This window comes from Pezoporus flaviventris, unplaced genomic scaffold (assembly GCF_033815535.1).
Source record: "Pezoporus flaviventris isolate CSIRO_AGI_PZ_B2104156 unplaced genomic scaffold, CSIRO_AGI_Pfla_v1 ptg000031l, whole genome shotgun sequence".
NCBI lineage: Eukaryota > Metazoa > Chordata > Aves > Psittaciformes > Psittacidae > Pezoporus > Pezoporus flaviventris.
In genome coordinates this window covers 69,298,641-69,324,230 of record NW_026892579.1, presented here as the reverse complement: position 1 = coordinate 69,324,230, position 25,590 = coordinate 69,298,641, and the positions used below count along the sequence as shown (strand labels likewise).

Genomic DNA, 25,590 nt, shown 5'->3' with positions numbered 1-25,590 from the left:
CAAGAGGAGGAATAACATCTACAAAAGTGAAGAGTAATGCTGTGAGAAGCAGAGACCCCTGCAGACACTCAGTCAGCACCCTGCTGCTATCCTCAGCCTTAATGTTTGCCCCTATGAGTGGCAGATCCATTGAACCTAACCTCCCTCCTCCCTCAGAGGATTTGAGGTACAGAATAGGCAGGGAATACACACACAGATGTTGGCTGTGAGGACATGAAGGCATGCTTTGTTCTAATGTCATGAGATTCATCATACTGCCTTGGAATTAAAACAGTGAATAGCAAACTGGTGAGGGATCAGCAAAGCAGCGATGCTTGCTGTCTCAGTATCTGTTTCTGAAGTGTCTGCTTCCCTCTGGATTCTCTGATGTCTAACAAGACTCACACTGGGGGTTACTCCTCCTTCCAGCTGCTGGTTTGTGTGAAAGGAATGCAATATCTCTAAGACTTCTACCTTACTGCTGGAGCACCTCCCGTATGAAGACAGGCTGAGAAAGTTGGGGCTGTTCAGCCTGGAGAAGAGAAGGCTGCGTGGAGACCTCAGAGGAGCCTTCCAGTATCTGAAGGGGGCTACAAGGATGCTGCAGAGGGACTCTACATTAGGGACTGTAGTGACAGGACAAGAGGTGATGGATTCAAACTGAAACAGGGGAAGTTCAAGTTAGATATAAGGCAGCAGTTCTTTACAGTAAGGGTAGCGAGGCACTGGAATGGGTTGCCCAAGGAAGCTGTGAATGCTCCATCCCTGGTGGTGCTCAAGGCCAGGTTGGACAGAGCCTTGGGTGACATGGTTTAGTGTGAGGTGTCCAGGAAGGTTGGAACTGGATGATATGAAAGTTCTTTCCAACTCTAACTATTCTATGACTTTATGATTCTATGATTCTAAATTTTGCTGCAACTGGCTGAAGTTACCAGGCAGAGGAGTGATGGATAAACATATGACTATATTCCCAAATGCTGATGTGAACAAATGAACTTTATCCTTAGGCTATAAATTCCTCTTCTCTAAACCACTCCTGGCTGATGACTGGTTTACAGCTTGTCATCCAAAAATAAAATAAAATAAATTATTCCAGAGGGAAGCAATTGGATGGAAGCCACAGAGCAAATGTCCTTCCACTCTGGATTTGCCAGAGCCACTGGGGAAGGATGCTTGCAGGATTAGACAGTCAGCAACATGTCCAGGACTCAGAGCTGGAAGAGATGAGAAAGCAGACTCTTTCAAAGGTCCAGAGGGATGCTGCTTTTTCTCCGAAAGTCCTGCTGGCATGCTACATTAGCTGTGGCTGATAACAGAAGGTCAGAGCTGCAGCAGGAGGATGTCCAAGTGACCTCTGAGTAGTGGTAACGGAAGCTCCAGGAGGAAACACAGAGGAAGGCAGAGTTAGTGCCTTGACACTGGGTGTCCAGAAACAACACTGACTATTAAAATAACAAACATATAGTTGGGTTAGAGGCTAGACATTGTAGAAAAAGGAGGGATCTGATCTGAAAGCTGCTTGATAGTGACTGGATCTGCCTTTCAATGGGAAAAGTGTCAGTGGCCTGGCCCAAACCAAGAACTATGGGACTGAACTGAGTTGAAGTCAAAGGCTGAGGGCAGAGGAGGATCTTTTCTTCCTTGCACCAACACTAACATTTTCCTGGAGAAACATCAGATGGTTCATTCTCTGTCTTGGTTTGGACTGACAGTCAGCACTGGATGGAAGAGAATAAAAATCCAGTATTGCCCACTGATGATCACACTGAGACACTGGCTTATGGTAACAGATAACACAGGGAGGCAGGGTGAAGGAAACCAGAACTGGAAACCCCATACAGGGATTTTTGCAAAGAACTGCCTGGCGTGCCAGCTTCCTGCATCACATCATTTTCAGGCTGGGACTGTGACTGCCCTGCAGCCTCCACTTGCAGGATACCTGCATCTGCAGGAAAATGTTTCATTTAGAGTAGGAAAACAGAAGAAGGGGAACTTCCTTCTTGAAAACAGGTGACAGATGCTACCAAGGTGAAGCCTGAGAAGCAAAAGATGGCTTTCCCTTACTTTCTTGCAGTAAACTAAAGCTGAAACATCCATCAACAATGGGCCTGGGAAAGGGGCAGTCTGAAGTGGGAGAGGCACTTAATCAAAATGATTATGATTAGGAACGCAGCACCAGGACGTGTCTCAAGATTCATAGGTTATTTCCAGTTCTGCCACTTACCTATTGTGTGACCTTTAGCAACTCCATTAGTTTCTCCTTGACAAGTCCTCTCTTGCTCTTTTCCTGTCTTATCTACTAGATCACAAGCTGTATTTTTCCCCCTCAGGCACGACCTCACAGACTAAACTTGTTTAAACAAGATGTCCTGATTCTGCATGGGGCTTCCTGTGGTTGCTGCCGCACATATGAGAGAACTACGCGCTAACGGGGACCTCACTTTCAATACATTGATGTCTTGCAACCAGCCACAAGCTTGCAGGCTGTGTCTCTGCTTAGTTCAAATGAAAACACACCATCTGTAAAATGGGCTCTGCCTACAGGGAGTTTAAGGAAGGCTCAAACAGAAGCTCCTCCTACAAAGAGTGCTATAGCAGCTGAAAGCACCATTAGCAGTGAGACTGCTTTTCACATTCAGAATGAAACCCCATAAATCTTCTGGTTGGGAGCAGCTGCTTGGCTGGTTAATGTGTGAAGCCACTTTACCGCATGTGCCTGAGAAAGTTCAGAATGGGCACAATCACAGCACACCACACTGCCCCACGCACGTGTACACCACAGCCCAGGGCCAACAAGGGGAAAGGGAGCAGATCCTCTTCTCCATTTCTGGCACGTTGCTGCTCCAGCCTCTGGTGGGCAGTTTCCCAGATGGAGCGAAAGAACCAATTTTACTCTGACTCCTATGAAAAGCAATTCTAATCCCTTTGTACAAGAAGTAAATGAAGAATATTATGATCACTATTAGAGGGGCCCTGCCTCCAGCCAGGCGATGGAGAGGAATAACCAGTTCACCTGACTGTGTGGATCAGATGGGCTGGTACATCAGTCCCATAGGAGTAGAAGGCTCTATTAGATACTGGTGCACAGTGTACCCTGATGTCATCAAAGGGGAGAACCCATTTCTATTTCTGGAGTGATAGGGGGATCCCAACATCTGCCTGCACTGGAGGCTGAAATCAGCCGGACTGGGAAGGACTGGGAGAAGCTCCCCATTGTGACTGGCCTAGGGGCTCCATGCATCCTTTGCACAGAGTATCTCAGGAGAGGGTACTTCAAAGACCCAAAGGCTACTAATGGGCTTTTGGCAGAACTTCCTTGGAGACGGAGGAAGTTAAGCAGCTGTCTGCCTTGCCTGGTCTCTCAGAGGATCCTTCTGTTATGGGGTTGCTGAAGGTCGAAGAACAGCAAGTGCCAATCATGATCACAACAGTGCGCCGGCGGCAACATCGCACCAACCAAGACTCCCTGATTCCCATCCATGAGCTGATCCGTAGATTGGAGAGCCAAGAAGTGATCAGCAGGACCTGCTCACCCATATGGCCTGTGTGAAACAGACTATCTGTCTTGGCCTGAATGAAGTCACACCACCACTGAGTGCTGCTGTACCGGACATGCTACAGCTTCATTACAAACTGGAGTCAAAAGCAGCCAAGTGGTATGCCACAACTGATACTGCCAGCGCATTTTGCTCAATCTCTCTAGCAGCAGAGTGCAGGCTACAGTTCGCTTTTACTTGGAGGGGCATCCAGTACACTTGGAATCGACTGTCCCAGGGTGGAAACGCAGCCCTACCATCTGTCACGGACTGATCCAGACTGCACTGGAACAGGGGCAAGCTCCAGAACACCTGCAATACATTGATGGCATTATTGTGTGGGGCAAAGAAGTTTTTGAGAAAGGGAAGAAAACAATCCAAATCCTTACAAAGGCTGGTTTTGCCATAAAACAAAGAAAGGTTAAAGGGCCTGCACAGGAGATCCAGTTTTGGGGAATAAAATACGAAGACGGGCATCATCAGATCCCCACAGAGGTGATCAATGAGATAACAGCAATGCCTCCATCAACTAGTAAGAAAGAAACACAAGCTTTCTTAGGTGTTCTGGGGTTTTGGAGAATGCACATCACAAAATAAGAGTCTGGTTGTATCAGAGGGTTGTGCTGACGTTCGGAGGGACTTGGACTTGCTGGAAAAATGCACAGCCAGGAAATACTGGGGCTGACCAGCTGAAAAGCAGTTTGGCAGAGAACAGACCTGCTGATCCTGGTGAGACACCAAGCTGAAGTCCGCAATGCACCCTTGTGGCATGGAGCACCAACAGCATCCTGGGCTACATTAGGAGAAGCGTTTCCAGCAGGTAGAGAGGTGATTTTTCTCTGGTGAGACTCATCTTGAGTGCTTGTTCCAGTTCTGGGATCTTCAATAGAAGGAAGACACAGACTTCCTAGAGCGAGTCCAGTGAAGGCCCACAAGGATGATTGAAGTGACTGCAGCATCTGACATACAAAGGGAGGCTGCACGAACTGGGACTACTCAGCCCACAGAAGATTCAGGGGGATCTTATCAGTTATGTAGCCTCCATCCTTGGAGGTATTCAATACCCAACTGAACGTGGTCCTAAGCATCCTGCTCTAGCTTACCCTGCTTTGAGCAGGTTTGGGAACTACACGATCTCTGGAGGTACTTGCCAACCTCACCAATTCTGTCATTCTCCAGTCTTTTAACTTTACACTGACTCAGTGATAGCAGTCAAGATTTTTCCTCTGTCTACAGGGCTGTCTGAGTGGTGTCCAGCTAACAGCAACAGCAACAGTGACTTCCCTATAGGACTTCATGGCATCTCCTGCTCTTCCTCCTCTGAAGGGAGCTTGTAGCTTTTGGGGTGGGGCTCTTATCATCTGAGAAGTAAAAGATAGTTTCAGTGGTGTTGGGTGTTTTTTCTCAAACAGGAAAGCTCTGCACTGTTTCCTGATGTTGGTTATGCTCTGAAATTTCCAGCTATTTAACAGCTTCCTTCACCTTCCAGTTTAGTAATGCTAGAATTTTTCTTACCCAATGCCTTGCAGATCTGCTCTGTCCTTTAGTTTCCACCTCTGTGTTTATCCTCTCTGGCTTATTAGAAACATGATCATTCTTCTTATTTGGAATATATTCAAGTGCATAAAAACACAGTATACTTTAGTGAGTTAGCTTATTTAAGGAAGAAATGGAAGTACTTTGTCCTCCAAAGGATGGGTAATGTCCACTGACAATTGCTTGTCAAATCATAAAAGAGCAAACTATTTGTTTCTTCAAATCCAGTCCACAGAATTTTTGACCCCCCCCCTCCCCCCCCGGGTCTGTTTTATAAATAAATAAATAAGAAATAAAAAAATCATGTGAACAAATGTAGGACTTACGTATGATCCGTAATTCACTGCTAGGGTCTGCAAAGCCCACGGGAGACCTAGGCCAATTAAAATATCAAACACATTGCTTCCGATGGAGTTGGACACAGCCATATCCCCCATACCTGCAGGAATGGAAACCACGCTCAGTCAGACAGGCCCCAGAAAAGTCTTTCAGCTTTTAAACAGAAATACATTCACCTGAGCTAATTGAGACAATTTCCACAGATTAAGGCGAAGAGTCAAGGGAGATCACCCTCACCCCACCTCCTCCCTTTCGCCTTTGCCCTCCCCATCATACAAGTCCAGTGGGGTTCAAGGGGCTGGATCCACCTTCTAGACCATCTGAGAACTTCCTTCAGCTAATTCTCTGCTGCTGTGGGGACCCTGGCAACTGGCTGTGCCAGTTGTGACCTGCCAACACTCTGGTGCCATGCTCAGTGTGGCTCTTGATGCTTTGATGTAACCATGGCACACGAGTTTCTACATTGGACTGATCAGATTAGGTTTTCGGGTAGTCTATTACGTAGATGGTTATTCCGAGGAAGAGCCATTGTTTTTGTTCCCCAAAGCAGAACTGACAACTTTCTATTTCTGTTAAAACATCTGGTGCTGGAGTCACTGGGACTGGAGGAACTTTCCTTAAAACCAGTAGTATCTTCCAGTCCTTATGACCGTGAAGAAAAGCTGGAAAGTGACCTGAATGACCCTTATGCCATATTCTAAACAATTCTGTATGGACTGTATTTAAATGAAGAAACACATTGTGACTTCTGGGGAAGGCCTGAAGTTGACAATTGTACTAGAACTTGTTCCACACTATCATTAAGTATCAACATACTACCATTAATAGTTAACTATCATTAAGAACCTGTTAGTTGCTTTTCAACAGCTGAACATTTCCTTTGTTGTTCTTGTTTTAAATTTCTGTGTCAGAAAAGGGCTCTGTATGTTATCATGTTCAGGAGATATCTGTGCAACTTAAAGAGGAAGAGGGCACAAGGAAACACTTCCATAACAGTATGACATCTCTGTGATGAACCTACCTTGCCTTGCTACGATAAGGCTTGCCATACAGTCTGGCACACTGGTTCCAGCTGCCAAGAAAGTGATACCCATGATCACATCTGGAATTCCCAGTGTGTATCCAATGATTGTCACCTAAGGAGAGGAAATACGCTGTCAAGCTGTTTACAAGAACTAAAGTTAGAGACCAGCTTGGCCCAATTCCTAGTGGGAGAGAGGACATACATTTAATTTCCTCTTTCCTTTGCCATGCAGTCTATGATGAATTGGCGCCCTTCAAAATGATTAATATTTTTAAATTTGGATGCCCATTTTCTATTAGCCACACTTAATTGCTTTTCTCAGCTCTCTGCAGCACATTCCAAGAAACGTGAACCATATGTTAGAAGCAGCACAGTGACCCTGTGGGCTCTGGTATTTCAGCTATGGAAAGCTGGGGTAGTTTTTTTCTTGAAAAATACCTCATCCTCACAGATGAAAAGCAGAAGTAACTTCCCATTTCCTGCTCAGGGTAACAAGTATTATTGAAAACAAAACAGAAACACCTCTTCTGTAACTGCTTTGATTAGTTTGCAGAGAAAAGCCTGGCATTTATTTGTGCATTTAGTACAAGAATGAACTTTGAAGGCAGTGAAGATTTTTTCACTGCCTTTGCCTTCCTAGCAGGAAAGCAGTGGCCAGGGCTTTAGTGAGGTATCTCTATGCTTTTTGGATCCCATGCAGAGACAGATCATGAATTGTGCACTCCATCACAAGTGCAGCAGCACAAAACCAGGCTTTCCTTGCTATACTCTCTCCTGATGCCAATGCCCCATCGTTGTCCAATTCTGCTTAAGAGACTGCTCTAAAAGAAACACAATCCATGCTGCAGTACTACTGTAATCCTAATGAGGACAACTTACACTTTTCACCTACATATATCATGTAAGGAGGCCTGAGCCAAGCTAAAAGGCTCAGTGATCCAGCCAGTGCATGAACTCCCCTGTGAAGAGGCCAAATATGTTTGGATTTCCTTGTGTTCACTTTTATTTATCCCCTTCCACCTTCAGGATAGTGAGGTAGAATTCAGTTCCTGTTGACTAGAGTAGTTGTGCAAGAATTTGGCTGATTGTGATGCTTTTGTTCAAAACTTGTGTTTTGTTTGAGTTCAGTGTTATCATTTACTACTCTGTCTTTCAAGCTTGCTTGCTCCAAGAAAATGAAGAGTTATTGAGGCCAGGTTTAGTTGCATCAGGGCCTGTACACTGCCCTGTACAAGAAGGAGGTGTTAAACTGGTGCAAGTGTAATATTTTCCCATCTTAAAGAATCTGCATGAAATTCCAGCCCTGAATAAAATTCAAGGGTTATGGCTACTGGCCTCTAATTTTCTTCTCTGTGAGTGGACTGGTCCAATAGAAACTGAAGCAGACTTAAGGTTTCTCATCTAAAAATTCAGCTATGTAGAACTTTCTACACATTTCTCTAAGCTGATGTCCTCGTTCAGCAGTAGCAGTCATTTTGCTCCTTCATAGTAGCTGGTGCAGTGCTGTGTTTTTGACTTTCAGCCTGGGAACAATGCTAGTAACACTGATGTTTTTAGTTGCTGCTCAGTAATGTTTACTCTGACCAAGGACTTTCTCAGTCTCATGCTCTGCCAGGGAAGAGAGGAAGCCGGGAGGAAGCAGAGACAGGACACCTGACCCAAACTAGATAAAGGGGTATTCCATACCACAGCACATCATGCCCAGTACATAAACTGGGGGCAGTTACCCGGCAGGGCTAGATCGCTGCTCAGGTCGGGCTGGGTATCGGGTCAGTGGGTTCTCTGCCCTTGTTATTTCCCTTATCATTATCATTATTGGTGGTAGCAGTAGTGGTTTGTGTTATACCTTAGTTACTGGACTGCTCTTATCTCAGCCCATGGGAGCTACATTCTTTCGATTCTCCTCCCCATCCCTCAGGGAGCGAGGGGCGGAAGAAGCAGGGGGAGCGAGCAAGTGGCTGCCTGGTTCTGAGTTAGTGGCTGGATTAAACCACGAGAGCTGACAAAACCACCTTCTGTTGCCTTTTCCAGGCTGTGGTTTCTGCTTTAGTTGGTACATACCATCCACACCATCATGTATGAGAAAGCTGCAATCCAGAGTGTAGAAGAAGCAAAGGTAACCATGAACCATTTTTCCAAGTGGGGTTTGTTGCAGTTGGGCACTGTGAAGTACAGGACAAAACTCAATGGCCATGTGAAAAGCCACTTCAAGATTTCCATCTTGCCAGCTGTAAAACATAAAAAGGGAAACAGTCACAATGCTAGTCTGTTTTAGTCCAGAATGTAATTACGTTGTTAACGTTAGCAAGCAAGATGCCAGGGACACTTCAGCTGAACTGCCATCCGAATGACAAGACAAGACATTGCTTGTTTGGAAAATCACGGTGTGATGGCAGAGATGAGAGGACAGAGAGGGGCACAAGGAAGGAGTGTGAAGTGCCTCCCTCACAGCAATGGGTCAAGGGCACATCTACCCTCCCTGGGTCAAGCTCTTACAGGTACCACATAAAAATAGATTCTAGAAAGAGAACTGACCCATCTTCAACCACCTAAGATGGAGCCAGGCCCATCACAGAAATGCACAAGGAAATTTTAAGAGCCAATTGACTCAGCCTGCAATAAGAGGAATTCAGAATAGATGTTACTTTAACTTGCGCATTCTCTTTTTTTTCCTATCATGAGGGTGGTCAAAAACTGGAACAGGTACCCAAAAAGACTCTGGGATCTACACCCTTACAGATAACCAAAACTCAACTGGACACAGCCTTTGGCAACCTGCTCTGAGCAAGGGTTTGAAACAGAGATCTTCAGAGGCCCATGCCAACCTTTCCCATACTATGAATCCAGTGTCATGGTTCCTCATATTTCCACGATTACTGTCTTCAAGTCGCAGTTTTTTTCCTTACTCAAACTACAGGTATGCTGTTTGAGTGAGGAGATCTGGAGGTCCCAAAAACTATCTCACCTGTAAAGGGCACGACCAGTCCCTACAGTATTCTGCAACATGGCAGATCTTGCCAGCTCTGGCGACTGTGAGTTCAAGGTAGGACAGGGATACATTATAATCATCCTGGGACTAGAGCCCTGATAGGATAAGAGGAACTTGGCAAAAGGAGATGTCCATCCTGCTGGCGCAGTGCTCAGCAACCTGAAGCACATGTGGTTAGCCACAAGTCATGAAGCTGGTTGGACTTTCTAAGCTCTCCAGAAAGAGCGAGAAGACATTGGCCATGCTTAGTTAACAGCAGGAAGCAGAGGCACTCAGTACCTTCTTCTGTCTCTGCTCCACACCAGCACCACCACTGCCCTGTCTCCATTAGCACTGTACCTTACCACTGAGGTAAGATCACTCCTCATTTCCCAGTGATGGCCCAAATGCAGATGCATCTGACCTGCATTCAAGCACCTTGCAGGTGGCCCCACCATCCTCAGCTTCCTCCGCAGTCAGCAGAGAAGACTGTTCTCTCCAGAGGGTGACCCAGGTTTTGGGGCAGGAACCAACCCATGGAAATTGCCTCTCCCCTCAGACTGCAACAGCAGTGCCAGGGCAATGCATGAGCTGCAGCAAAGGTGTATCCAAGCCCAGCAGTCTGCATCCTGAGAAGTTCCTGCTGCTTCCCAGTTCCTCTCATCTTTTACCTGTGACCAGGAACTACACTGTGAGGTGCAGGCTGATGGGAGCTCTCTGAGACTTCTGCCTCAACACATATCCATGATGCTTTCTGGCACACCCAAATCAAGTTTTGCTTTCTGGAACAACACAAACACAGAAGCTTCTTACTGGGTAGGTCAAAAGGTGTGTATGGCCCTTCATGGTCATCATCATCATCATCTTCTTCCTCTTCCTCATCGTTTTCGTTGTTGTCGTTATCCTCATTCTCATTCTCGGTCTCATTCCCAGCCTCAGCCATGTCTTCATCCCGCCGTGTGCCATTCACGCCCCGCTCGCCGGAGTTGCTAGGACCTGTTCCATTCTCGACCACATGCTTGATTGGTATTTTGATTGCTACCTCTGACTCGCCATTGGTGTATGTCCTGCTGTTGATCAGCCTTTGTCTCTGTAAACACAGGCACAAATTCTTGCTGAAAAACATATTTGTTTACATTTAAAGCACAGGTTGCTTGCAGATGACCAGATAAATCTCACATCTGCAACTTTTATAGGAGAAGGGCCAGTGGCTGTAGAATTGACTTCAGGAATACTCTAAGACCAGGGGCAGACTAAGTGCAGACTCAGTAGAGTACCATATTATTAAATAAGTGCAAGCGGTATTAATGCCAGATCAACGAAGGGGGCACCTCCTGTGAGCAACAGCCACAGATAACATAACTGTGTAATAACTTGCAACGGTCTCTGGGTCTCTGTTACAATCTGCATGTGGACAGAAAGCAAGGGGTGATCTAGTAAAGTCAGTGTCAGAAGGATAAAAACTGGGAAAATGCTATCAGGGATCCAGAATAAACACCAGAGTTCCATTTTGACCTAAACACTGCTACGGGAAAAAGCAAATTCAGAAGGAGAAGGGGGGAGATAAAAGACATACCTCATTGATCAACATGCGGCTGGCCATGGAGAGACGTGTTTTGGGAGGGAAGTGGCTGGTTATCATGATCCGGAGCCCAGCCTCAGAAAAGGAAAGCTGGTGTGGGTAGGCAGACAGCAGCTCATCCACCATGATCACTGACGCTTTACGGTGGAAGTTTCCTGCAGCCAAGGAACAAAGAGAACTTGAGGTGGTCTTCTAGCAGTCTCCCTCTGCCCTACATGGCTCTCAGAAGAATAAACCTGTGGGTTCCACAGGTCCTTTGTAAAAACCATTCCTTTAGCTACTACCATTCAAATTATGTCTCCCCTGTCCTCAATTTCTGCCTTTACGTGGTCTACATTTCTGTTCTTAGACCAATCACCGATACGGTGTCTCCACTCATGCCCATTACAGAAAATTAAATCTGCTCTGCACAGCTCATTACAGGCCTGTGTTAGGCAGATTGCCACTTCCAAGCAGCTACTCCACCAAGGTAGAAATGGTGCTAGGAAAAGCTGCATTAATTCCACTGTTACAGTCTGCACTCCCGTGAGGATACTGGCCTCACCCACCATTAACTGTACACAGGGGTGAGGAAATTGTCCCTGGGAGGTACTAATGCAAATGAAAAGCAGGTTCCTGCATCCTGGGCTTGCAGCTCGTGGCTGGAAAGTGCCATCAAACCTGGCAGCAAGTGCATGTGGCAGTCCCTGGAGTGTGACCCATCGTGCAGGAGCAAAGACACAAGGAGGCAGGGCACACTACCTGGACTGAGCTCCAACTGGGGCACAGTGCCAGTGTGCATCCTGTCTGTGCATGGATGCTGCCTCTGACTGTGAACTCTGGGCCAGGACTGTGACTTGGCAGCAGGGAGACCAGAGGTCTTCCCTGACTCATCTCTGCTTCGGTTTATGAAAATCAGTGCTGAACACTGGCAACTGTTTCATGGCATTACTATTTACTACCATCACTGTTACTCTTACAGAAGAGTATCTCCTAGGCCTTAGTGTCACTTGTTTTTCCTGACAGAGAAGGTTCATGGATTGAGATAGATAAGTGCGGTCACTCCTATTAAAAAAAAAAAAAAAAAAATCAAACCAGCCAGACAGCTTTTTCTTGTGACCCTTTCCACGCTGAAATTTTCTGCACAGCCCCTGAAGGACCTGCCCCAAACACAGAAATCCCACCGGCTGATCCTTTTTGGTCCTCTTTTCAGAAAAGGCCTCAGGAAAATGGTAGCATATGAAAGCCTCAGCAACCTGCTGCAATGGGTGCTGCTGTGACCCCATATACCAGCTGTGAGCACAGCGGTGCCATGTGCCTGGCCAGACCTCCGGTGGCCCACTGCCAAGGAAATACAGGAACAAACTGCAGGAAAATGAAGCAATTCCTTCATCTTCCTTCCTCAGCCAGTTTGAGCAACTGCAGATGTCCAAAACCGAAAGTCACCAGCAGCTGAGCAGCGTCACACAGAGAGATCCTGGGGAGATTCACACCAAACCCCAGTCAGAGCCGCCTCGTTTGTGCATAACCCAGAGGCCAGTGGGTAAACCTGGCCTGAGTTCATGCTTATGGAGTTTTACCAGCCTCGCTTTACTGGTACAGTGTGAAGTCATCTGGTCAGCACAGTTTTGCTATTCAGAGCCCCAGGCTACAGAGAGCTGTAGTTCGCATAAAAGCAGCTTCCCCAGATCAGAGCGCGCAGCACTCACCAAAGCCTTTCCTCGGCAACAGGGTAGTAACACGACAGCTGGCCTCTGGTAGACTCAAAGGGTTTGACATCAGTAAATAAACCTCTCTACATTTCATGTTTGGTTGCTTAGTGCGTTCAAACTGTCTTTCACTCACTCTTCGCAGGAAGAGAGGCCTGTGTTTGTTTAGGGTTCGTTTTTTTTTCAGTCCAGCAAAACAAAAAGGGCAGCCCATCTGCAGCCAGCGACCAGGACCGCTTTGGACAAGCCAGAGCTCCTTCTCAGGGTAAACCAGTGTCTGGGTGGGGTGATGTTATTCCCGAGCATAGGAACATGTAAATCCCAAGCAGTTACATGCTTGTTGACTGTTGCACAGATAAAATAATTATCCTCTGTAAGCACAGTTTATACATGCTTGCAAACGCACACACTGAGCTACTGCTGCCGAGTACAGAGTGGGGGATGCTGTTTTCTTTAAGCTGAAGAAATATAATCTGTACATCATTTTCATACACAATTGTGACTGAAGGCAAATGGAAGCAAATTTCAGCCAAAGTGAAACCCACATTAAAGATCATGGAAAAGCTGTGAACATTTAAAACGGCACGTGCAGTAAGAGCACACCACCTTGACCATCACAGTTTTCACCCTGCCTTTGCCCGGGGGGAATGTGTACACCAGTATAAGCAGGGTGTTTTTCCCTGCTCAGTTTATGTTGCTTTCAAATGGAGCTAAATTAACTGAGGCACTAGGGGTAAATGGGCATCTTCAGTGCAGAATAACAGTGCTCACAAGAAGACTCACAATGGCATGGCTATAAGGATCTAAAGAAGCAGACCCTAGGCAAGTCAGGCTTGAAGCTGGAGGAGTCCTTTCAGCCAGGCACTTCTCCAGTGCTAGGAATCACCCAGAGGAGGCCTGAGCTGCTTCCAGGATGTGGTCACTGGGTGACCACACTGCACCCCCAGGCACAGGAGCCATGGCCATCTGGCGGGGGCATTACAGAAGGACCCTGCCTGTTCCATGGCTGGAAAGACAGCAGCAGCCCACAGCCCGTGACTAGCAGACGAACGTGTAAACATTTGAGAATGATGCAAGCGAGCAGGGTGACTTACTGGAACAGTTACCTTTCTTTAGTAACACCACTGTGGCATCGCAGTTGCTGTTATCATCCATTTCTGTGTTATTTGCTAAACCATTCACCATATTTGCCGAGTTCTTTGTCTTCCTTTCAAAGCAGTGATGTATGGTTGAGTTGTACCTGTACAAATGAAACAAACTCCATATAGACCTTTGCTGCTTCTGTGTGCATTTCTTGACAACCTTCCTTTCCTAGGCTTATATACAGTGTGATTCAGCTATGGAAGGGAAGAAAATCCCTTTGGTTCGGAATCCAGCCACAATACGGCTATGATGCAATTTCTCCACACCCAGAAGGCTATGAAAAATACAAGACAGGAATCTGGAATGGCATGCATGCTTATGTGCTATGTGTAATTAACATTCTGTATAGCAAATAAGGATTACTTGTCATCATCCACATTTTTGTTTTTAATCACACAATCACACTGAGCTCGAGCGTTGTTTTACCTGTGATCCACCACAGGAACATGACACGTGCTAAGGTCTGCTTCCACTTTGGGGTGAAAAAAATTAAAATTTCTTATTGGATTTCAAGTAGCCAGCAGCTGACAGGAACATGAGCCATGATCTCACCACGACACTCAAAGGCAATGGTAGACCACTGTGAACACCTGGACGACAGGCCAACAGCCATCCTAGCTATGCCCAAACAGGTCTGAAACATCTGCTCACACTACAGCATTGCTTTCAGAAAAAGAATCCATTCTTGATTCAGACATTACAACTGGTTTGCTCATCCATTCATTGTTGCAAGGGTGAAGCTACCCTCCAGGTTAAAGAAAAAGTTTCTAGTTACAAGAAGTGAGATGAATTCTGCCTCGTGTTCCCTTCAACCCAGCCTGGGTGTTTTGCTGTTCTTACTGAGAATTGCTCTCACAATATTTACTTTATTCATCATTTCAAAACAAATCTGAACTCTGACTTGTTGAGACAAGGCCACTGGTGTGCTTGGCAGACGGTAGGTTTTGTTGAATGTTCCAGTTTAAATTTGGGCTTCCTTTCCACTGGCTTTTAAAACCAAGGCAGGAGGTGGGGAACCTAACAGCAGAGCAGATTAACTTTGCTAGCATGGATTTGTGTGAAAGAAGTTACACAGGTCAGATGCTCAGAAAACCAATGCTGATTGTGCTGCAGTTTTACTGTGGGTCTCCCCGAAAGCAAGAACAAATTGTGTGGTGGTCTGCACCCATAAAGAGTAGACTGGAATCCCCCATGGTTTTATTTCTGAGGAGGCATGTTAAAGCAAAATCAGAAGCGGCTGCTTTGCGGGCACCCAGAGGTGGATTCGGTTCCCTGCTCTGCCACAGGCTTGCTGCATTAGCTTTGGTCGGCTCACACAGGCAAGAGCCGCAAAGCACAGTATCGTTTGGGGAGGAAAAGACCTTTAAGATCATCGAGTCTGACCCTTAACCCTGCACTGCCAAGGCCACCACTAAACCATGTTCCTGAGTGTCACATCTACATGTCTTTTAAATATGTCCAGAGACAGTGGCTCCAGCACTGCCCTGGGCAGCCTGTTCCAATACTTGATCACCCTTTTTTTGAAGAAGTTGTTTCTAATCTCCAGTCTAAACCTCCCCTCCCACACCTTGAGGCCATTTCCTTTTGTCCTAACACTTATTACTTGGAAGAAGAGACTGACCCCACCTCACTACAGGTACTTTCAGGCCATTGTAGAGAGTGATAGAGCTCCCTCTGAGCCTTCTCTTCTCCAGACTGAACCCCCCAGGTCCCACAGCCATTCCCCATCATACTTGTGCTCCAGGCCCTGCACCAGCTCCATTGCCCATCTCTGGCCCTGCTCCAGTACCTCAGTGTCCCAGAACTGAACACAGGATTTGAGGTGCAGCCTCACCAGTGCCCAGCACATGGGGACGAACACTGCCCTGGCCCTGCTGCCGCACTGGGGCTGATACAGGCTAGGATGCTGGGGGCTTCTTGGCTGCCTGGGAACAAGCTGCTCATGTTCAGCTGCCCGTTGACTACCACCCCAGGTCCTTTTCCACAAGCAGCTTTCCAGTCGCTCTGCCTGAAGCATTGCTGATAAATGACGGGAACTGGCTTGGGGAGCACTTCCACCAGCTCCCTCAGCACCCCTGGGTGAATCCCACCTAGCCCCATAGACTTGTGTGTGTTTAACAGATATAGCAGGTCACTGACCAGTGCCCAACTATGTCATAGTTTTCCTGCTGTACAGTAGCTTCCAGCTCCTGTCTGTTGCCAGAGCTGCATGCACTGGTGTAGGCCTTCAGATGCCCAATCCTTGGAGCTGTACTATGGGGACAAACAGCCCCTTCCTTCCTCACCAGGACAAATTAGAGATAACTACATGGCAGGGCAAAGTGCTTTAACCTCTGCTATTGGAGGTGCTGCTGGTGTGCAAGCTGCGTGAGCCAATGAATGTCCTGCCCAAAGCCTGCGGCTCTCTTTAATTACCTCTGGAACCTTTGGAAAAGCTCTGGAGCATGGAGCCTCACAACCTAAACAAGCGGAGGGTGCATCTGACTTACTTCATGATAACGATGTAGATGATATACATCAGCACCAAGACTAAGGACTCCCACCTGCAAACAAGAGCGACACAGAAAACACATCAGCGCAGGGCACATCACTCAGCTGCCCAAGTTCACCCATTCCCCCATCTGTCACACCAAGGCTTGACCCTCTGGGGCTGTCTTAACACACCACTAGAAAAGGGGATGTATAAGGAGATAGCTCACACACACCTGTGTGACGCCTCCTTTGTCTTCTTGACTTCTGCTCCAGTTTTACTTGGCCAAGTTAACCTGTCAGCTAAGAACAAGTGACCCAACCCAGAAGTTCAGTGAACAAATCACACACCTCAGGAACACAAACATTTCTGTAAGGGCAATACCTGTGGGCGCTGTGGCAGAAGAGGGGAGAAGTCATCCTGCCCTGCCTGCATTGGTGTAAAGCAGGTTGTCGGGTTTTTGGGGCATGCTTAAGCACACTGCTCATGCTGAGACAAAGTGAACAAGTGCTGGCTGCTCTTTCACTACTGCTGCTGTGTACCCACTGAGAACGCAGCAGGCAGCAGTTTAAGCTGCTGATTAGATACTGGTGGGTTTTCCTCCACTGTTTCTGTGTCAAACTAATGAAATGTATATGAAAAAAAAATACAGTATGACTTTTAGAACTTGTTTCTAGGTAATCTTTTTCATTGATCAAAATGCTGTATTCTGTACAGTTCCTTAGGGCTAACTGCTAGTCCTGGTGGAAATCATCCGCTATCAGACTGCTATATACTAAAACTCATGGGCCATTTTCTCTTTAAGGATTTTGAGACATTGCACTAAACTTTCAGCTTTCACATTGATGTGTTTTAGTTGAAGGGCACAGTCAACTACAATTGGACCTCAAGTCAGTTTTAGTTAAGAAACAAAAACAAAGCAAAGGAAAACAGGCAGTTGCAAAACTCTGCTTCAGAAACGCTCCTCTGAAAGGAAACAATCCCTGGCGAGACCACGTTTAAGAAAACACGCAACCCCAAAAGCCTGACTCCCTCTAGTGCTTGCAATCTAAGTTATACTGGCCAAGAGTGGAATCAAAGCTGCCACTGTTACTGTACAAGCCCTTAGAGGTGCTGCAAACAAAACCATGAAAGCAAAACAACCGGAAGCACACTTCTGAAAGTGTTTGAAGCCCTCCAAGCCTACCATACCTACTGCAGAACATTTAAGCACATTCATGGGGATATTAACATATATGCATTTCTTTATTTAAACTGGTCATTTGCTCATTAATATTGCCTTTGGAGTTATTATTAAAAATCCAACTCCTGGAACACATTCACTGACTGCTCGGGCAGCTCTGTATATTCCCAGGTGCCTGACATCCATGGCACACTGCGCCTAAGCATCAGCCTCCGCCTCTGCATTCCTGGGCTGAGGGCAGAGGGCACCAACTGCCGCCACTGCACCGGGAATCCTGAGTGACGTGCACCCAGGCTTTCCTCTCTGGCTCAGAAAATGAATCATTCTGGCCCATCCTGTGCTGAGGTTTCTCATGCAGCAGGAAACTGCTCCCTGAATCACCCTGCAGAGCTTTTCAGCTTCCCCCTCCTTATTGCAGGGTTAACCCTGAGCCCTCCTTACTGCAGGGTTTTGTGGCACAACCAGAAATAAGACAAGAAAAGGGATTCACTTACCAGGAAACCTTTTCGTCATAAATAAACTGTGGAGAAAAGGTTTAAGAACAGGCATGTTATATACAAAATCACAGCTGATTTACCAGCCCTTCATCACCCGAGCAGGGGACAGAGCAGGCAGAGCAACCAAGGGCTCAGGGCAATGGGATCATGCTCTGGTCTAGTTTGGTACAGCCCTCCTGCCCAGCCCTTAGCTCCTCTCACCCACCAAAGGCAGGCAGGTTCTCCCTCCCAAACCCCAGGAGGTCCCTGTGGATCTGGGGCTACTGCAGCAGGGATGCAGAAGTGAGTGAGGGAAGGACGGCACCTCTGACCCACGGGCTGGTCTCACTGACACGGGCTCCTTCCCAGACCTGCTCCCGGTGGTGACCGGGCACTCAGCACACAAACGTACCAGCGGCTCCAGAGCTGCTCTGACACATCCCTGCCTCAAACGGCCCCGCACGGCTCTTCCTGACACTGACTGACCCCTGCCCCACACCCCTCACTCACACTGACTGACCCCTGCCCCACACCCCTCACTCACACTGACTGACCCCTGCCCCACACTCCTCACGCACACTGACTGACCCCTGCCCCACACCCCTCACTCACACTGACTGACCCCTGCCCCACACTCCTCACTCACACTGACTGACCCCTGCCCCACACTCCTCACGCACACTGACTGACCCCTGCCCCACACCCCTCACTCACACTGACTGACCCCTGCCCCACACCCCTCACTCACACTGACTGACCCCTGCCCCACACTCCTCACTCACACTGACTGACCCCTGCCCCACACTCCTCACTCACACTGACTGACCCCTGCCCCACACTCCTCACTCACACTGACTGACCCCTGCCCCACACTCCTCACTCACACTGACTGACCGCTGGACCCACACTCCTCACGCACACTGACTGACCGCTGGACCCACACTGTGGACTGTACAGCCCTGCCAGCGCAGCGCGGTGAGGGGGCTGCCCCACCGCGCCTGGCTCCCGGGGGCTCCAGAACCAGATGTTGGGATGTGACCGGCAGGTGGCCGCAGTGCTCCACAGCTGGTCTCTTCTCAGCCCGCCCTCCATCACCATCACCATCACCATCACCATCACCGGCCATGCTGGGAGCAGGGGGGCTGCCACCCCCCTTCCGGCAGCACCCCTCTCCCCCCACGCCTCCTTCCCCTTCAGACGGTCAGAGAATCACGGAACAGAATCACGGAATCGTTCCGGTTGAAGGGACCTCAAAGCTCCTCCTGCTCCAACCCCTGCCACGGGCAGGGACCCCTTCCACTAGAGCAGCTTGCTCCAAGCCCCTGTGTCCAACCTGGCCTTGAACACTGCCAGGGATGGGGCAGCCACAGCTTCTCTGGGCACCCTGTGCCAGCGCCTCAGCACCCTCACAGGGAAGAGCTTCTGCCTAAGAGCTCAGCTCAGTCTCCCCTCAGGCAGGTTCAAGCCATTCCCCTGTCTTGGGATTCTATGATTCTATGAAAGGGAGTGAGCCTCTGAAAGCACGGTGAAACACGTCCCTTCAGCTCTGTAGCCTGCAAGTAGCAACTTCTACATGGCAGCCAGCACCAAGCAATCGTTACATTGATCAAAGGAGGTGATCCTGCCCCTCTGCTCTGCTCTCGTGAGACCTCACGGGGGGCACTGTGTGCAGTTCTGGTGTCCTCAACATAAAAAGGACATGGAACTGTTGGAACAAGTCCAGAGGAGGCCACGAGGATGATCAAGGACTGCCTGGAGAAGAGAAGCTGCATGGAGACCTCACAGCAGCCTTCCAGTATCTGAAGGGGGCTACAAGGATGCTGGGGAGGGACTCTTCATGAGGGCCTGTAGTGATAGGACATGGGGTAACGGGTTAAAACTTAAACAGGGGAAGTTTAGATTGGATATAAGGAGGAAATTCTTTCCTGTGAGGGTGCTGAGGCACTGGAATGGGTTGCTCAAGGAAGCTGTGAATGCTCCATCCCTGGTGGTGCTCAAGGCCAGGTTGGATGGAGCCTTGGGTGACATGGTTTAGTGGGAGGTGTCCCTGCCTATGGCAGTGGGGTTGGAACTGGATGATCTTAAGGTCCTTTCCAACCCTGACTGTTCTGTGATTCTATGATCACTGGAAGAAAACATGACCACAAAATACTGTAAGTTACAGCTCCCAGTCAGTCTGATCTAATCTGACAAGGCCTGTTTTGGGTTACACTCTGCCGGTGTGATGGGACACGAAAGCGTGTGTGTTGACCTTTGTAACCATAAATAGCATCCATCACACTTTTGTCCCTAATGACTCTGACCACGTCCCTTCATGTTAGGATACATAAGCATCATTTTCCTTTCGAGGGAAAGAAGGAGTAGCAGCCCTCCAAGCCCTACAGCAAGGCAAGGCAGCACTGCAATATTGTTTTAAAGTTAAAATAAAATATCAGAGGGCTGAATGAAGGTGAGGTAAGCGTGGAGGGTGCAGCTGAGCCACTTCTCATCTCTGTGATTTAGAGTTCACTCATTCTTATCAAACAGCCTGGTGAATTTGTACTGCTCTGCTATTTATTACTACAGCCCTGCAATTCCTTTGCCAGGGGAAACAGAAGGTGACAAAGTCACAGTGATTGACCCAGCGGAATATCAAGCTTTTTAAAGTTCCTGAATCTCAACATTGGCTGGAATGTATTTATTTCCCCGTAGGTGTATTTATGATTAGGAAAGACGCCAGTGGAGTGCACTCTACACTGCAGCAACACAAACTGCTGTTTAAAGTAGTGTGAGAGCAACCTTCTACAAGCAGCATCATTCCTCAAGAAATGATTGTATTCAAGCTGCAGAGAAGTCTCAGTGCCCTGATATGGCAAAACATCCCTAGATGGCAAAGCATTTAAGCACCTTCTAAAATTTAAGGCGCACAGAAACCTAACAAAGCAGGAACAGATGCAGGTTGTGCAACACAGTACATGGAGCCGGTGGCTTGTCTCCAGGCTGAGCCACCAGGGACTGGAGAGTCAGTATTTGAATAACAATGCGCTGCCACCTAAATTTGATTCTGCCTTAAAAGGACAGGAAAGATCCTGAAGTCAGGGGTCCTCCGGTGAGTGATGGGGAGGAGAAACTTCTTAAACTGAAGCCTTATTTGAAAGGAGAAATCCTCATTTTCTATCAAATGAAGAGCAATATTGCATATAAAAGGGTTGGTAAATCAGCTGGAAGCTACACTTTTAACCATTTTACATGCTTTCCCTTGCTCCAGCCTTTCTCTGTTTTTTCTCTAGCAGGTATTTGGAAGTCATTTGCAATGACTGCTGTGGAGTAAGGCTGAAGAGACGTGGGATGCACTCCACATCTCCCAAGCCACATCAGCTGCCCATCAGTGCTCTAACACAGGAGTTCTGGCAACACCTTCAAGCCTCCAGTAAACCCTGGAGTTGCACAGTCCTGCTGCCCTGGCTGCATGAAGGACCTTGAACCTCACAGCTGATAAGAGCAGAAGAGTGGGGGAACATCTGGAGAGAAGCCAACCTGAGACTTAGGGTACACTCCCAACAGAAGAGAACAACTGGGAATGGTTCTCAACATCCTGAAGCAGCTGACAACCATGAGGAGGAACCGGCCCTGGAAAAAACCTGCCTTGCTTAAAGAATGTAAGACCCAGTGACAGCCAACAGGTCTTCACCTTGTCTGCCACCAAGCAATAAATGGAACGCCTGACCTAAACCCCAGAGGGCTGCCAGGCAGCTGCCCACATCTGTGCTGCCTGCGGAGCAAACTAGGAGAACGCCTGCCAGATGTCTTTAACCTGTGCAATGCAGTTTATTATGGTGTGTGGGTGTGCCCAAGTTTGCTGTTCAGCAACACTTGTTGGTATGAGGGCACACAGAAAAGTTATTTTTTATCGGATGCAAAAAGGTTCATCTTGCAGTAAAGGGAATAAAGATATAAACGTGTTGAGACAAACCCTTTGTTTGAGACAGCTAGAGGCCTTTGCACCTACAGAGCAGGTATGGCATACAGGCCCGTGCAGGATGAAGGCAAAATAAAACACATTGTTGAAACGGTGACTAATGAAAGTAGTGCAAACTTCAGAAATGCAAGCGTTTGTCTCCTGACCCTAAAGCTCCCTTCCTGCTGACATACAGAAGTCAACATCACGAGTACATTTTTCCATGAGTCCTGGGGCTAGGATCTTAGTTACAAGATCCATTTCTTAGCAGGTTCCCTTTACGGGTGGCAATAGGCACGGGGGCTCCCACAGAAGAATAACTTTGAGAAACTTACCACAATGAGTGCAACGACAGACAGTGTGTAGTAGATTGAATCTCTCAAGAGACTCCACGACGACAGCGCAACGACCTGAGAAAAGAGGCAAAGAGAGGGTGTCAGCCAGGCCCTCAGCCGCGGCCGCCACGCTGGCAGCGTGTGCCCAAGCAACGCTGTTGTGTCATCCCGCGTAAGCTGCCCGCACACGTGCTAGGACACGAAGAGCAGCCCCAAGCCCGGAAACGCACCGGCTTGAACAACGGGCAGCAAGGAGAGGGGGGGATGGCCTAGTCCAAGGGGTAAGAGGTGCAAGGTCATGGGCAGCAGGTGGCTTCCACTGCAAAGCTGCCAACACGCTAAATCACACCAGTGCTGTCAAAACCATGGAAGCGGGAATTGAGCCCCAAGTATTCAGGGATGACAGAGGAGTCTCCCAGGAGCTCAGCTACCTGACGTCCTTTTCCCCCTGAAATGCCCCCCCCATACACACACAGAGCCTGCAGCAGCAGTCCCTGCAGGCTGAGCTGGCCACAGGTCTGGTCAGAGGCAGGCACAGGGTGACCTGCCACAGAGGAGGCTGGGGGAGCTGCTGCTGCCTAGGCAGTGGGAAGGGCTCAGCTCACCCACAGGCCCGTTCTGGGCCAGCGCTGACACTCAGCAACAAGCATCCTGTGGGTAACGGTCACAGGAGATAACAGCCCTGTCAGCTCCCATCTGCTTCTTGTATTAATTATCCCCAACCAACCCAAACATTGAGCATGAGTGCAAGGTATGCAGTGACCCAGCAGGCAGGGTCCTCCCCATCACTGCCTTACCACCACATGCCTATGTCCACCCCAAGTCCAGCTACTGGCATCCATGCGCTGGGTTTCCAAGATACTTAGAATGCTGGATGATGGGCTTGTCCTTGCTAAAAATGTCAACTTGACCCATGCTGACTCATTCAGGAGAGGATTACTTAAGCAACAGAAGCTGCACTGCAAAACAGTCTGACAGCACAGAGCAGCCAGATCCCCAACACTCTAAGTATTACCAGAACGTCAGCAAAGCCATGGCTTCACCCACTGCACTGACAGGTATCACTACGGTTTTGTGTGCATTTGCACAGGCTCTGGGACAAATACTCAAGTTAACACTCTAGCAAAGCATTAAGAACAAGCCCCAGGTATTTACATGCAACTGAAGATAAGATGGGACTGCTGTGCAGCTCACTTGACACCTTCCAAAGCTGGGGGGGACAAAAGCAGGGAGTAAGCGAGCAGCTCTGTGATCCTGAGTTACTGGCTGGGCTTAAACCACAACAGCCACAGAAACGAGGAGGAATCCCTGCTGTAGGCTGAATGTGCCTGCAATTCAGCTCTCAGAGAAAAGAAACACCAGTGAGGAAGCCAGCCTTCAACTTCATCAGTGGTATGCAAAAGGGCAGATGAAGAGCAGGAACGCGGTGGTAACATCTTCAGTATGATTGTGGTTTTTTGCAGCCCTAGGAAGTCCCCCGAGTGGAAGCTTCCCCTCAAATGTTTATCTCCCATTTCCAGAGTGCATTTCAAACCCTGTGGGTCACATCCTTCACAGGTGTAAACCGCAGGGAGGTAGGTGGCCCATTTACACTCATTTGGATCTGGCCCCTGAAGGTATATGTGAATTTTCTGACCACATCTTCCAGCCATGCTCGTGCATGAATCCAGACAAACAAACAGTAATCTGATTTTCATTTCTATGATAGCTAAAGAAAGGTCCTATTTAAAAACTAATTTTGTGGATTTCTCTGCATATTACGTCTTACAATACTGTGTTTTTTTTTCAGAACTGCTGGCAAAACAAACACTGTAAAAACATACTGACCATTATACTTAGGTCTCTGCAGCTTTTTCAAACTATGGCTTTTTAAAGTGGATGCTATTTATGCCCAGTGTAAAGGCTCTTTATGCAACCATTCACATGTAAAAAGCTCCTATCTAAAATAGAAAAACAGGCCTTTAAAGTCCTTGCGTCAGATTAGATACATACCAACTGACAATACATTCAGTGCATGTAGGGACAGATGAATAGAGATGCTTTATGAAAGAAACTTCCAAATGCAGAAACCCAGATTTGGGTTCATAATTCTATTCAGAGATCCTTAATTAAATTTCACATCTTATACATACTGGGCCCTTCATTTTGATTGATTTGTAAGAGAGTTTATAAAATTATAAAATTATTCCACTCTTACGTAGCTTTTATGATGCAGCTTAAGGTCATGTGCACAGCATGGATGCTGGCAGGGATTTTATAGCTGTAAACTTGAGTTCTGCATAATAAAAATTACATTTATGAAACAAATAACAAACCCCATATGAACAGGCAACTGCTGCTATTCTACCTAACAAACTCTCTCCTGAGTATAAGGGGTGTCACCATGCAGCACAGAATACCTCTGAAAGCAAGATGTCCTAGTTACTGTGAGTCAAACCAGTATCTCTCCTGCTCTCTGATATTCTACAGTGATTTTGAAGGGAATTTTCCTCAGACACCTGAATGAACACACAAGAGATCCAGATGCTTAAACGCATCTATTTAGCAGGAACCTCATGCACAAGTGTCACAGACCAAGATGCTGTGGGAATCACAAGGATTCTGATTCTGATTTCAGATGGGATTGCAGGGAACATGGTTGTGCCTAGGACTTGTACAGGCTGCTCACATTTCACAGCCCTAGTAGGTCTCCCCGACACAGTAACTATGGGGCAATTAAATCTCGGCCCTTCTTAGGATTCGAGTCGCTGAATGGAAGTCTTTGAATCATTTGATCACTGGGAAGAACAATCTGATACAGGAAAGCTGTGCACAAAAGGTAACTGCGCACCAAGGGTAAAAGCAGCAATCAGCACGGAGGGCAATGGCAGTACTTTCAGCCTGCTGACAAGAACCGTGCAGCCTGGTTATGACTAGTAAGACCTTCAGTGCCTAAGTTGTGACATATAGTTTTGCAGCAACCAAGGACTCCACAAAAATCTTAATGCACTGGAAACCACTTCAATTACGTTTTAGCAGACTAAGGCAGAAAGGAAATCAGGGATGCAATCAGCCTGGGTAAAAACATGACCAAATTTGAGTTTTAAATCAGCAACACTGCGATCCAGAAGAGCTGGTCCTTTCGGAGCCAGGCATAAGGAGGCAGCTGTAAAACCACTGACTGTCAGGTTACACGTTTCTTCTGTTCAAAGAAAGTACCTGAAATACAAACTCTCACCAAGTGCCTTCAGCCCTCTCCTGACTAATACAGTAGGGACCGAACCCAGCTTTCCCCAGAGCTGAAAGGAAGAGCTCTTTAATCCAGGTTTACATGACATCAACCCCCAACAAGTCCAACACAGATGAGGACCCACAGTGCATGCTCATCTGCGTGCCACAGCATCATTCGTATGGG

At 47.6% G+C, this 25,590-nt stretch overlaps 1 protein-coding gene across 5 annotated transcripts in view; it reads right to left on the bottom strand.

Annotated features, from left to right (window-relative positions):
- SLC24A3 (solute carrier family 24 member 3) overlaps nt 1-25,590 on the bottom strand; it is a 167,880-nt gene that overhangs the window by 12,364 nt on the left and 129,926 nt on the right. For 3 of the 5 annotated variants that reach the window (XM_061461777.1, XM_061461774.1, XM_061461775.1), the window contains exons 7-15: nt 22,197-22,271; nt 17,943-17,968; nt 16,285-16,338; nt 13,747-13,892; nt 10,959-11,119; nt 10,196-10,472; nt 8,476-8,642; nt 6,412-6,526; nt 5,378-5,490 (exon numbers count right to left, since the gene is read on the bottom strand). In XM_061461777.1, the coding sequence (XP_061317761.1) occupies nt 5,378-5,490; nt 6,412-6,526; nt 8,476-8,642; nt 10,196-10,472; nt 10,959-11,119; nt 13,747-13,892; nt 16,285-16,338; nt 17,943-17,968; nt 22,197-22,271 (1,134 nt within the window). The remainder of the gene's footprint in view (nt 1-5,377; nt 5,491-6,411; nt 6,527-8,475; nt 8,643-10,195; nt 10,473-10,958; nt 11,120-13,746; nt 13,893-16,284; nt 16,339-17,942; nt 17,969-22,196; nt 22,272-25,590) is intronic. The other 2 variants (XM_061461778.1, XM_061461776.1) reach the window with 1 other exon arrangement.